Below are 13,756 nucleotides of genomic sequence, written 5' to 3'. Positions count from 1 at the left end.
TGAAGATGAGTGCATTCGCCCAGCTTTCACACTGGGTGAGCAACGAAGTCTAAGCCCCCACAGTTGTGAAACTGTGTGTGATACTCCACAAACATTGAGTTATTTATGACACAGGATCACAAACTCTTCATCAATTTGGAACAGAACCTCCCGAGTTCTCACCTGAACCTTGTCTTGAGTGAATATGGCAAAAACCACGTGCTCCTTTTCATCAAGAAACGAAATGTTCAAAGGGACTGCTGCATGCCAACGTATCTTCAGCAGAGGAAAGGTTGTTCAGACTGCAAGGATCCGTGCAAGGAGTACTGTCTCAAGGCAGCAGGTGTTTAGAAGAAGTCTCCCTTGCTCTCAGAGGTGCTGTCTTTCTCAGCAAGACGCAGGCAGCAGAAGGCCCTCAGACCAGCTTTGCAAGATGAAAGAAATATAAGCAGTAGAATCTAATTTTCAAAACTGACATGAACACTCAGGAGCCAATGCAACTGGAACACTTCTTATATCTATTATATTTGCTATTTAGCACTTGTATAATTTGGTATTTTAAATATAAGGTATCTTGTCATGGGTGACACGATTTTTCCTAGTGATTTAAACTTTCCAATATGAGAGTGGACTGTTACAGGACCCCCAGCTTTTAATCTAACACTGTTGTGACAATATGTGGGTTTGTTTAGAGTAATTTCAACTACTTAAGTGAAATAGAAATTTGACCACCTTGTTCATCAAGAGAATTTACTTTTATTAGAAAGGACGAAGGAGCGATGGGAAATTTTCTCTGCAAAATAAACCCATTAACACCTCCTTCTTACAGAACAAACCAGGATAATCTTTCTGCATGTCATAAGGATAGAAAAAGCATCCCTACCTTTTTATTTAAATAGGCATTGTTGCTTAGCAACTAGAGCTGATATTGCCTTCGATGACTATCACAAACGGTGCTATTCAGCACAAGCATTTATCATTTTCAGACGAATCGTTCACCTTGGGTAATGATGCAGGATGACTCTTTTACAGGAAAACATTCATGTGCAAAACAAAAGTAAATTAATTTCATGCTGTCATCAGCCATCAGATTTTTCCACACAAACCAGCCTTTACTTGCAAAGGATCTACCAACTGTTGCAGCTACTGGAAAAAAACCCCAACCAAAACATTTGTGGGATAGCTTTCAGCGTTAAATAGTCTGAAATCATGGAAAGTAAGGCTCTAGCTCCTCTTTTATACATGCAGTTAATAGTTTATAGTAAAAATCTTCCTAGTTTGGCCTTCTGAGGGGAAAGTAAAAAAAGAAAACAAAAAAAAATGAAGGATTTCTGAGAGACCTTCAGGGCATCTACTAGGTAGAGAGAAAATATACTGATTTTAAATGAAAATGAAGCAGGTAGGGTGAGAAAGCCACTGCAGAAACAGGGAAGATGAGGAAAGAAAAAAAATGAAGCAAAAATATCTAGGGAACAAACAGATAGAACAGAGACTACCCAATAGCACAATATTTAGTGTTGAAAAACAGGCAGCAGTGCAAATTGTCATTGCCTTGTAGAACATACTGCAGGAAAAGAAACCCAGGACAACGCTTGCAACATCTTGAAGTGTCCGGGTATGCTGCAAACAGGTGTTATGCAGCCACTTGTAGCAGTGGCCTCTCAGCCTTGGAGCTTGCACTATAGTCCCTGCTTCAAAAACTCGGCTGGGCTTCAGGTCTTCACCCTTGCCTCCCTCTGCTCGGCACTGACACCTAGGAGGTGTGGAGGACAAAATGAGGAAGAAGGGGACACTAAGCCCTCCTGCAAGTCCCCAGTTAGAGGATGAGTTAGGGCTTTCCCACACTAGGTTCTGGGGCTCAAGGGCAGAAGTCAGACAGGCCCCACAGGTCTTGCTCGACACCTCATCCCTTGGTGAAGTGCCCTTGGGAAGGCACACTGGGCTATGCACCATCACCTGTGCAGGGCTGGAGAGGACAGCAAACATAATTGCAAAGTGCAACTGGTGCATGTTTCTTCCTATGACCCGAGGGCCCAACATGAGGTGCTGTTTCTTCAGCAGCTAAATCGCAGAACCAAGAGCAGAGCAGGGCTGTATCCTCATAGCTATTTTAGGCATTGGGATTTTCTCAGCGATTCCTAGTCTGTAACTCAGCATCCCCTCCCCTTCAGCTGGGGATGGAGCCAGTGTTGCAGTTTGAGATGACTTCTTCCTTCAAATCCCAGAAAGGGACTTAGAGACCTTTGGCAAAGCCCAGGCACTAGGAGCAAAGATGTCCCACATTTTTTCCTTTTCTTTTAAATATCAAAAACATTTTGTATTTGAAAAGGAAGCCCAAATTGTCCTTTATTGAAAAATAAATATTTGCGCAAAATTGCAGCAGCCAGCATTATAAAATGATCATACTCTCACATGACAGCCTTTTTTATGCTTGCCTGCATAGTCAGTCATTTGTGGTTTATTTTTCTGTGTGTTTGTGGCCCAGGGAACAGCCTGTCTGGCCTTAACCACAAACATCTTCCCTGTAACTTTCAGAAGCATGTTTGCCTCACTAAGGTCAACTAAAGGCATTTAAGATGCCTCATGCCATCTGCCTGGCCTCCCTCTGCCCATGCAAAAAGGCATAAGTCTTCCTCAGGGACTGTCTCATCCCTGCCGGGCTGCTGCAGATGTCTCAGATACCCTTATGTATCTTTAATGGTACCCAGTATTCGTGTTTTGACAACTGAATTGAGCCTTCGGTCTAACACTTTTCCTGAAACTCCTGCTCCAATAAGGAATAAATGTAGACCTGCAAATGTGCCAGGAATCCATGAACATGAGGACTTCTTTACAGCGGCAGGTCTCCCTGCAAACTGCTGTTCTACATTGCTATGATTTTCCCCAGTATGAGTCTACATTTGCATCGGTCTGTAAGGGTATTACAAGAAGAACACCTTATTAAAAACAGGCAGGCTGAGATTATGCAGCAAGGAGTAGTTATTGATGACCCTAGAGAAGACACAGAATATGTTTAAATAGGAGTAGTATTGTTTCTACCTTTTGATCACACACTGCTCACTAAGGGGGCAAATTGAGCAATGCTCTTAAACACATGAAGTACTGCAGCAGTCAACAAATTTTATGGAGAAAATTAAGTCTGGAATAATTTCAAACAGTGTCTCAGTATTCTAAGGTCAGCAAAGTAATTCTGTATGGACCCTTTCCCCCCCATTTTTGGGTTTAACTGGGTGACTTCAGACATGTGCAGGGCAAGGACTTGACCCTCTTATACCACTACAGTTCCCTCGTCCCCCTTTGCTTCCAGGTGCTGCCAATGCTCTGTGCCCCACAGCACAGCACCCAGAGCAGTCAAACACGTCTTCCTCAGAAGGGAATGATAACAAAAAGACATAATTCCCATTCTTCTTAGCTCTATTTTTAATTTAGATTAATAATTTTCCTATTTTTCTCCATGTTTCCCTAAAAATAATATTAAAGAGGTAAGTTCTCCAACACTCAAGTCTTGGTCCAGTTGTTCATTTAAGTGAGTGCATTTGGGGCATTTGTCTGGAAACCTGGGTGTACTTTGACATCCAGCCGTGAAAAGAATGGGATTCATTTTTTCCAATCTTGGCAAGATGAGCACTCTTAAATCAAAACAACTTAGTCATATTATGAAAGCTGAGACCCTTGCTGGTTTATATTCCTCACTGTGTTTGGGTATTTGTGTGGGCCCAGGGCCAGAAGTAGGCAAAGGGTTTGAAGAAGCAGAGAAGAGACTTTGCAGTGCTGATCAGGACAGCATTTCTGCCTCCTCCAGATGAGTCTGGGAATCATGCCCCTCCAGGAACTGCCACTTTGTGACAGTACAGTTTGTACCAAATCTGTGCTCACTAGTCATGCTCTGGCTTCCGGCATCTAAATGAGATTAAATTTTGATGTCAGGCACCAGAGCCAGTTGCTTGAATGCTGCTGAATACCTGACTGAGCAGTCAACTGCCCTCCTACAGCTTGTTGCATCTGAAACGACCACAAAAACTGACAGGCCCTTTAAAAAATTAATAAAGGACAGCAGAAAGGCTTAAACTTCTTTGGCTGAGAAGATGCTACAGGAAAATTCTGGTTGATTACAAAGATCCAGCGCAGCCATCTTAAAGAAATCCAGAGTTTTCTTGATTTCCAAAATTCTCCCTGTAGATGAGGAGTGAGAGAGACCTGAAAAAGCAGCGTGTCTCTGTGACCAGCTTCCTGACTTGCAGGAGTGGAGGGAGCACAAAATGCTTTCCTTACCCTGCTCTATCTTCCAAATACAGACACTTAGGTTGCAGCCTGCAGCAATGGGGTCTAAATACTCAGGGTACCAAGGCCTCAGCAAAATTTCAAATGCCTATTCCCATGAGAGTCAATAGGATGTTAGCTCCTGGCAACATTGGGTTTTCCACTCTGGAGCATAAGGATAGTGAGAGAGGAGGGTGCCAAGAAATATTTAATTTGAAGGACCTTGAGCAACTCTGACCAACGGCACCACAAGCAAGGAGCATGTGCTCTGTGTCAAGGATCGGCTGAGACAAACATCCAAACAGAAGAAGAGCTGCTGACAAAAAGTTCGTGTAGCTGAACAGTCTGAGCGCAGCCAAAAACCAGATGCCTAGAGAGAAGCACGAGCACAGAGCAAGCGTATTTCCCCAGCATGTCCTGCCAGCCTCCAACACTTTGTGCCTCTGGCGTTTCCCAAGCCAGAGATTGTCTGCTGTATTTAACAGCTGCACACAGACTTCTCCTCTGCAAACTAGTCGGGTCTCTTCTTAAATGATGTGAACATTTAGAATCTGCAACACCCTGTGGCAAGAATCCAAGGCTTTAACACATGGCAAACAAAGAACTACTTTAATTTGCTATGGATCTTTTACCTGAAGGCCTTCTAACTTGATGCCTTCTAACTTTTTTATTTTGTAGCTAGTAGTCATAGTAAACATTCAATCCCCTCATCCCTTAAGCCATCCATGACTCAGTGATCCTTGTTATACTCATCGTATCCCACCTTCGGTTTTCCAGATGAAGCATCCTAGCCCACACTGTGATGCCAGACACAGAATCCATCCTTGAACCTTTTCTGGTGCCCCAGCACTCCAGCCTGACAGGTCCCTCCATGTATTGTTGAGCCCATGGGAGGATTTCTTGTAGAAAAGCTCTGTTGATTCTTTCCTACTGCCACATTTATCCATGTGCTCAGTTTGCGCAATCTTCATGATAGCTTTCAATTTTCCCTTCAGCTTCACAGGATCATATTTGACTTCTGTGGGAGAAAATATCTTTTAAGCAAGAGATTACACATTACCATTTGCAGTCCAGCTTGCAGCCCTAAATTTCAATTCTCTTCATTGGGCATTTTGATGCAACTTTCCCTTGTTTTTTCTTATTCTTTGGCAAGGGAAGGAAAGTCCTCCTTATAATGGTCTCAGATTTAACTTGCCGGAGGTTTATGGATTCCAAAGTTCAGGCTCCAAGGCCCTCTTCTGCCTTCATCAATTTGCCTTACAAAAAAGTAAACCAATGTTCAGAAGTCAGACAGACGAAGTGCCTCCCGGCTCTTTCCCTTCCCCAACTGCACTGTTCTGCTGTTATGATGTCACACATCAGCCACTTCCTTGCTTGCTTGAGCTTTCCCTTCCTTCTGGGCTCTGGAAAATGCAGCAGGTGCCCCCCAGTGACACCTCTGCTCCCCTGCCAGTGTGGAAGAGAGCTTTTAGTGGTGAGCGTAACTAAAGGAAAAGAAAAGGGAGCGGCAGCCACATTTCAGAGGGAACTCTGTCAATAATTCAATTTTCAGCAGTGAGAGAAACTGTCAGCCTCAGTGGGGAGGTGGCAGCAGCGGAAATGATACTTTGCAGCCAGATCACACTGAGAAAGGGCCCCTGGGATGCCCCCCAGCATGTAAGCTGGTGAAAGAGAGCGGGAAGGATGGGAGTTCATGGGGGATTAAAAAGCAAACCACCAAAACTTACCTGTCACCTGGGGGACAGACACAGAGAGAGAAGGTTTGGGTCATTTCCCTGCTGTGCAGGTACTGGAATACAACGCCAGAGAGAAGAAAAATCAACACGGTGCTGCCCCAGCTGTGTCACTGTTATGTGATGAGTGATGACCTGCTATGTTACGAAAAGCCACCAGCAGATCAGTTTTATATTGGCAATAAGTGAAAGCTGTTGTGGCTCATGATAGATGTATACCTGATTTTCTACCACACTACTTTAATAAAGCGGATTTTAATGATTTGATTATGTGGAACCCACCCATAGCTGAGTCATCTTGTATTTCCACATATTACTAGAAGAACAAGCATCAGAAAGCATCGTATTTACTGATGTTCATCATGGACTTCCCACCTCCACAGAGAAACATGAGCCAGATTTGGCCGCTAAGTGGTCACTGACTTTCAGTCAATCTCCTCAGTCCATCACCTGGACTGCCTGCCACGTAAGCAGCCTTACTCATGCTATTAATACTGCACCATCCATCATTTGTATTATCTATGACTATATAGGCAGAACACCTCAGACTCTCACAGGAGCTTGAGTAACTCTGAGGGCAGAAGAGAAAAGGAAAGGACAGTATGGAGAAAAGGTTGCAGCTCTATTACCCTCACCAAAGCAGGTGTTGAAGAGTTTGCTTCTGTAATCGATGCTGAATAAAACAGGAGATGCAGTTAAGGAATGAATCACTACAAAAGCCCTGACACTACTGTGGTTCAGTATTTTCAGATCGCCCAGCACCCAGTCACACATGCGATCTGAGCTCTGACAAGTGTTGTGTGTCACATATGTCATCTGTCAGGTAATTCTCTTTCCATGCTGAAATGCAAGTAGCCACTCTGCAGTGTGACATCACAAAAGACACATCGACAACAGTAATACCATGAGATTCATGACCATTGAGTAATCAAATACAGTGTAATTCAAGTCCAGAAGTAAGCTCTATTCCTCAAAGTATTTGCACAGCATACAATAAACCAGGAACAGACAACCAGAGAAAAATTTGGGTATCTGCAAAATATGATTTGTTATTAATAAATATATAGAAATATTTTTTTCATTTGTCCTGATAAAGGCTTAGGGTATAAAGATGTGAGAACACTTGATAAGGAAGCTTATAAACAATAAACTAGCTACACTTACTTTTTATAGCGAGGAACTAATTGTTTTCTAAAGCTGTGATGTCTATCTGCTGAGGCAATTGTGTGAATGGAGGACATTGAAGAAGTAACAAAAACTTCTCAAGAATGGCCATTTACTGGATTAAAAAAAAAAAAAAAATTGTAGGAGCCATCAAAGACAGACAATGAAACATGAAACTGTTAAAAATAGTCATTCCTTTTGGCACAAATCCCTTTTTATATTCTCTCTCATCTTTTAGGATGACTTCTTCCATCTCTACCACTTATGTAAGCTTGAAGCTACAGCATGCAATGCTGTAAAAAGGAAAAGGAAAATTAATCTATTCTAACCCAAAGAAAACAGTATCTTTAGTGTTAGAAGGAATGGTTAAGATTGCTGTTCTGCATTAAAAAGTATCAGGGTCATTTATAAAAGGTTTTTTTTTTTTTTTTTTAAAGATCCCTCCTTCTGGTCCATCTGGTTCACTCTCTGGTGCCTGTTTAGTAACTTTATATTGGCTTAATTTGACATATCTAAGGCCAACTGGATTGTTACACTCATAATATATATATATATTTTTAAAGATTTGGATTAGTAGAAACTACTTGGAAAATATTTCCATTAACTAGTTTCAATCTAAGGCGCGCCTCTACGATCATCCAGAGGACAAGGGAAAAATGACCCAACGTTTCTGCCCAGTTTTCACAGAAGATAGAAATAGAGGAAAAACCTGCTCTGAAGCACACTGCTGTACAGCAGGGGTGCGTGAAAATAAACATCCCTCAGCTATTTTATGGAGAAAGCTGATTTAATCTCTTTAATAGCATGCAGCAGTGCTGCTCATTTAAATGTATTTTTGTTAAGCTAAGTTTAAATTCTGATGTCTACTGCCTGGCAGTAACTTGAACCTATCATTATTATTATGCCCTTTAACAGCCATCAAAACGGCATGAATTTGGCTCCACGCTGATACCGGTACCTTAGCAAAGCTGAACAGCTGATGTTGCTGAAATACAGTGACAAAGGAAGAATAGATGTTACAAACCTGCCTTGCATTGCTCTTTTCAGTAGACTGCCTCGCACAAAGGTGTCAAGGCAGGAAAAAGACACAGAGGTTGACAATGTCTCGGGCCTCCGTATACAATTGCTGGTAAAGGTGGAAGTTCTGCCTGTAAAGATTTTCTGGCTTCACAAAATAGAAAAAGGGTAGATATTGGATGCACTAAATGCAAAATTACTATTTAATTTTTAAGGGCTATTTCAAATTTGAGGTATCCTCATTGAAACAGTTTGTCAGCCTTTCTCAAAGCCTTCACCAAGGGAGTATGCTGTGTTTATGTGATGTTCAGTTAATTTTCTTCATGTTCCTGCTCCTGCCCCAAACTTCATTCTTTAGTACATACTCTTCTCTGGCCCAGCTCTCCCTGTCCAACAAGTTGTATAAACCCACTTCTCTTAACACCAGCCCCAGTTTCTTTGCTAAAAATAATTCAATCTCTTCTCACCTCAGTCCCAGTCCTACTTGCTCAAGAAACTTCCTTCATCTTTCTTCTCGTCCCAGTTCTCAAAACCACACCTTTCCATCCTGCCCTGTCTTTCCAAGCAGCTTCCATATAATTCAGGTAATTTCCTCCTTCACACTGCCGGAGTGATAAACGCCTCTCAGCTTTGACAAATCTCAGCCTTTCCAGACTACAAGCTCTAAAAGACCTGAGCATGCCCCTTTTCTCCCTGGTCATGGAGTTGGAGATGTTCAAAGACATGTAATGTAGCTAAATTTGGGTGAATTTTAACAGGGAGTTCAGTAAGACGCATCCTTGTCCCAAAATTGACCTCCTGGCAAGGCTCAGGCTTTCACTCTGAAGGCCTTAGAGGAGATGAAGAGCAATGGACCATTTTCAAAGGAAAGGTCACCAGGAGTTTAACATGAGCAAAATGACATTTCCTCCTAGCTTTATTTACAGAACCAGATGAACCATTTCAATTAACATTTTCAAAGCCCAGCTTGGGAATTTTCAGCACAAATAGCTAAATTGATAAAATCAGAAAAAAACAAGAGCAGGTTACTTTCCTGGGGAATGCTGGGGGAAGAGGAGCCATGAACCAACTCTGCCAGAGAACTTTTCCCCTTTAAATGAACACTGGCAGCCACTCTGCAGTCCAAATGGTCACCGCATTTCTTTTTAATGAGAGTTTGGACCTGCTTCAAGCCTAGTCCTAAAATTAGGTCTTTTACTAAATCAGGTTTTTAATTTCCCAGTTCAAAGGCTAGCAGTGTTCAGAAACCACGTAAGCCGCTACAGAAGGCTACAGTCCGGACCACGGTACTGTGCCCAGGACACCCAACAGAAGCTGTTTTGCATTTTGTAGGAAGCCAGATGAGCATAGCTCAAAAAGGCAAAAGTGTTGCACTTCACATCAATCTTGTGCTGCTAATGGAGAAAATACAGTTCCACATTTCATGAAAGCCAAGGAATGAGAAAGATGAATACTGAGACACAGAGCTTTGGCTACCATCGCAGTGCATGGTAGTTTAGAGGCGCCTTTTCTAAGAGACCTCCCTCTACAGGACACAAGCTCTTCTGAAGACATAAACAACATGCCAGCCTGACTGATGTGATTCATCACTGCTTTCTTTGATGAGATCACCACATGCTGTTGCAGAGCAGAATAAGCCTAGTGCCTGAGCCTGAATTTTATGGTTCAGGAATCAACAATGTTTTTGCTCAGGAAATTTATAGTCTTTGCCAACACCAAACTGGAATGAAGACACATCAGTCACATGCTGCAACCTTTCCAGCAAACTCAGCTCCACATGCACTATTTCAGTTTTCTTTTCTGGTCGTGTCATTCTGCAAGTAGACGTTAGGAAAAAAGGTTAAAAGTCAAAACAGGCAAGCTGTATCAATAAGTTAAATTCAGGTTTTCCTGAAATGAGTAGCACTGTCAGAGTGCCAACTCTCAGATCACGTAAGACTATGAACATTAAAAATGTTTGGCTCAGAAAAATTACCTTTATTCATTTTCCACCAGTGCCCCTTGAGTGGGGTTTTTTTGAGCATTCAGAAGGCAACACTGCACTAGCAACTGCTCTACCCTTTCAGGCATTTCATTTCACTTTTCACATCAGATATGTTAAAATGCAGAAGCCCTCCTGATATTTTTATACATGTGCTTTTTATATACTGTTTTTTCTTTTACTTTCATTTCCAGTTACTGATTATGTTTCAGGGTCAAAAAGGTCCACATGAGGAAAATAAAAATTTAAAGAGACAGATAGGCAAGGTCATAACCTATAACAAAGTATTTTGTTTCCTTTTTAATATAGTCATTCACCTACCTGATGTGCTGATATGCTCATTCACCCACCTACCTTTCAAGAAAAGTTTTACAAGTATTTAATCTTCCCTCTTTCACCAGAAGTTAATCAATTAGTGCAAATGATGATGCATGCTCACCGGTTACCAATATATTGCTTTATTTCTTGGTAGCAAATTAAGGCTTTATAGTGAGATTTGTACAGTACAGGCCAATTTAAACATTAAAACCTTAAAAACCATGTAGCACTATTCACTCAATTTAGCATAGCCAGAAAAGTAGTTTTGGTTTTTTTTTTTTTAATAAACAGTTAAATGTTACTAATGAGGCCTTATATTTCATGAGTGCAAATGGCTCAAAATCCCACCATCCTCAGGAATTGGCTTAACATTTAACTATCCTTGGGGCCATTTTCACATAAAGGACAAACAGAGAGTATAGCTGGCTCAGAAAAAATATACTGTACTACTTGCTGGAGAAGAATCTCTACTTTTAAAAATACAGAAAGGAAAACCAAAATGACATTCACTGGCCAAAGGATGGTATCACCCCCTATTAGTCACTGACCAGTAATAGTAGCAATGAGAAATTCATTTTCCACGGCCCTGTTTGCTTTAGTACAATGTGATTTATAATTCAGAGTTGATGACATCCTGTATGTTAAGAAACTCAGAACTGGAGGGACGTACAGAAGTTACAGGAATTTGTGCAACAGTAGGACAAGTTCCCTCTACAGGGACATGTCCAAACCATCGCTTTTTTGTAATTTGAGAGAGCATTGCTAGAAGTATTTCCTCAGCAGTTATGTATTTTTCTCCAGCATATGGATTTTCACTTCATATCAATGATTTTATTAGTGTTGTCTGGAGATGATGGAACTACTGCTTATGAAAACCAGACACGGCGCTTCCCTTCTTATGTTCTCTACTGAGACATTTATAGTGCTTGAGCTGAACGTATGAATTCACCTGTCAGTCAGGCGCAGGGGGCCTGCCTGAAAATATCATCACCCCTAACATGTCTGGCTTTCAGATCTGAGCATTACATGTGAAAACGCAGAGAAACGGCTGCCAAAAAATTGTGAAGAAAGTAACCATGAAAAAACCACACGCTCTGGGGAAGGAGGCAATGAGATGGGGGAACCTCCAAACCACTCTTGCTCTTCCATGAGCTCTTCCATAAACAAAAGTGACCATGAGAGTACAAGGGGCTCCCAGTGTCACAGGCAACAATGCTGTTTTAATTCCTTGTTGAACAGCAGCTGTTTCTCCAGCCTAAGGGAACACACACAGACAAGGTTCACAAAATCTAGATCTAATGTGAATAACACTCTAAGCCCCTCTGTCCCCAGGGGTGTCATCTAACATCAGGCTTACATCTTTGAAGTCTTGAGATCAGCCATCTATCCTTTGAAATGGAAGGCCACAGGAAATGGTCGGGTTTCTATGTGTATTAAGGCACATACTGAATTTACCTCAACTCACGTGCCTGGTTTGCTCTGGGAGCATCCACTGCAGTGGTGCCACGGCTGCTGAAGAGATGCAGCAAAAGAACAAAGACAGGCTTTCTGGTGGCAGCCACGCAGCACAGCAGTTGGGACTGCCCTGTGCAAGCTGCTCCACCATGCCTCAGAGAGTCCCCGGTGTACTTCAGTGCTATCTCAGCTTGTAGCAGAATTACAGCAGCTTCCCAGGCTGATTGCTGGCTGTTACCTTTGCCAGGCCACCAGTACCTAAGCTGGTTTCCTTCAATCATGTGAATATGTCAGTACTTATCAGACCCACAAGTCCTTATCTGCTAGCAGAGGGTGGTACTACACATGCAGGAGAGAGCAGATTTAGAAATGAAGGCAAGTAGTGATGACGCACAAGTGACCTGGAGGTGGACTTTCCAAGAGAATCCACACATGGATCTCCAGATTCACTCAGCAGAGTGCTCAGCAATGGCCAGCAGGTCGTATTCTGCCTCAATCAAGTATATTTAAGAATATTACCCAGTATTTCCTGAGGGATTAAAATGGACAGCTACCAAAGACAAACTACTTAGAGGAAAGAGAATGCTTTATCAGCCATATTGGAATAAGTCGAGGAACACAGACACATATTGCATAGTCAGCTTCATGAACACAGCTGGAATTCAGATGTATTTGACACAGCTTAGTAGCATTTCCAAAGGAGGGATTATGTGCTATTTCCTTTGGAGGTAGCTACTGTAGCCTGGGACAAGATCACGGCTGTAATGGAAATGGCACCCCACTGGGGATGCTGAGCACTCATTGTTTTTGCATTAAGGCAGCCTCTCCATGGAGACCCACTGCACCTTGAAAAGTGATCATACAAAAAGCAAACAAAATAGTCCTCTAGAAACCCCCCTTACCCACAACATACAAGAAAAGCTGACTCCCGTGAGCTATAGAAAAGACAGCATTACTGAGTATGGGAGCGTGTGTTTATACATCAGTGTCTTTAATACTGCATTGTAATGACAGGTGTGGGGTGTCCTTTCAGAAGAAGGCAGGGTTGGTGTGCTCTATAATACAGCGCTTGCAATGCCGTTTAACAAATCGCAGAGCATCCACAGAGACATCGCAGTCCTGCACGTTCAACATCTGCAGGTCAAAACAGTTGGCAGCTACAATCTGCAGGCCCTGCCCAGTGATGCTCTCACATGATTTCAGGCTCAGGCGCTTCAGGTTGAAGCAGTTGAGGGCTAGAAACTCCAGGCCGGTGTCTGAGACCAGAGGGCACTTGCCAATATCTAGTGATTTGAGTTTTGTGCAATTTTTGGCGAGGTACTCCACACCGTGGTCCGTGATGCCCTCGCAGCCCCGCGCGTTGAGGTAGCGCAGCTTGCTGCAGTATTTGGCTATGTAACGGATGCCCACGTCTGTGATCCGGCCGCAGTGAGCGATGCTAAGGTATCGGAGGCGTGACTCCAGCTTGGCAATCTCCCGCATACCGAAGTCACTGACAAAGCGGCAGTCGCTCACGCTCAGTTCCTTAATGGACGTGCAGTAAATCATCAGGTAGCGGAGACCCTCGTCGGTGATGCGGACACAGCGGCGCAGGTACAGGTGGGTCAGTTGAGTGCAGTGAGCGGCAATGGTGTGCAGTCCTTCGTCCTCCAGGACGAAGCAGTCTGTCATGTCCAAGTAGCGGATGGAGATTTGTTTCCCATGTAAAGGAGACAGCTTGATGGAGGCTTCGCGAGTCAGACTGATGCATGTTACTTTGGAGCAGCCTAAGTGGAAAAACACAGCAAATTAAAGCAAGCAGTAAAAATAAATCACACAGCAAGGTCAGAAAGGTGGGCATGAAATTGCA

The 13,756-nt window shown here is 42.8% G+C and overlaps 1 protein-coding gene across 1 annotated transcript in view; it reads right to left on the bottom strand.

Annotated features, from left to right (window-relative positions):
* Positions 1-10,569: 10,569 nt before the first annotated feature.
* The window catches only part of FBXL7 (F-box and leucine rich repeat protein 7), a 180,069-nt gene continuing 176,882 nt past the window's right edge, over positions 10,570-13,756 (bottom strand). The window contains exon 4 of the mRNA XM_030505054.1: positions 10,570-13,673. Coding sequence (XP_030360914.1) covers positions 12,937-13,673 — 737 coding nt within the window. The 3' untranslated portion in view covers positions 10,570-12,936. The remainder of the gene's footprint in view (positions 13,674-13,756) is intronic.

This window comes from Strigops habroptila, chromosome 1, assembly GCF_004027225.2.
Source record: "Strigops habroptila isolate Jane chromosome 1, bStrHab1.2.pri, whole genome shotgun sequence".
Classification (NCBI taxonomy): Eukaryota; Metazoa; Chordata; class Aves; order Psittaciformes; family Psittacidae; genus Strigops; species Strigops habroptila.
The sequence above is the reverse complement of the archived record's forward strand: the minus strand, read 5'-3'. Positions and strand labels throughout refer to the sequence as shown.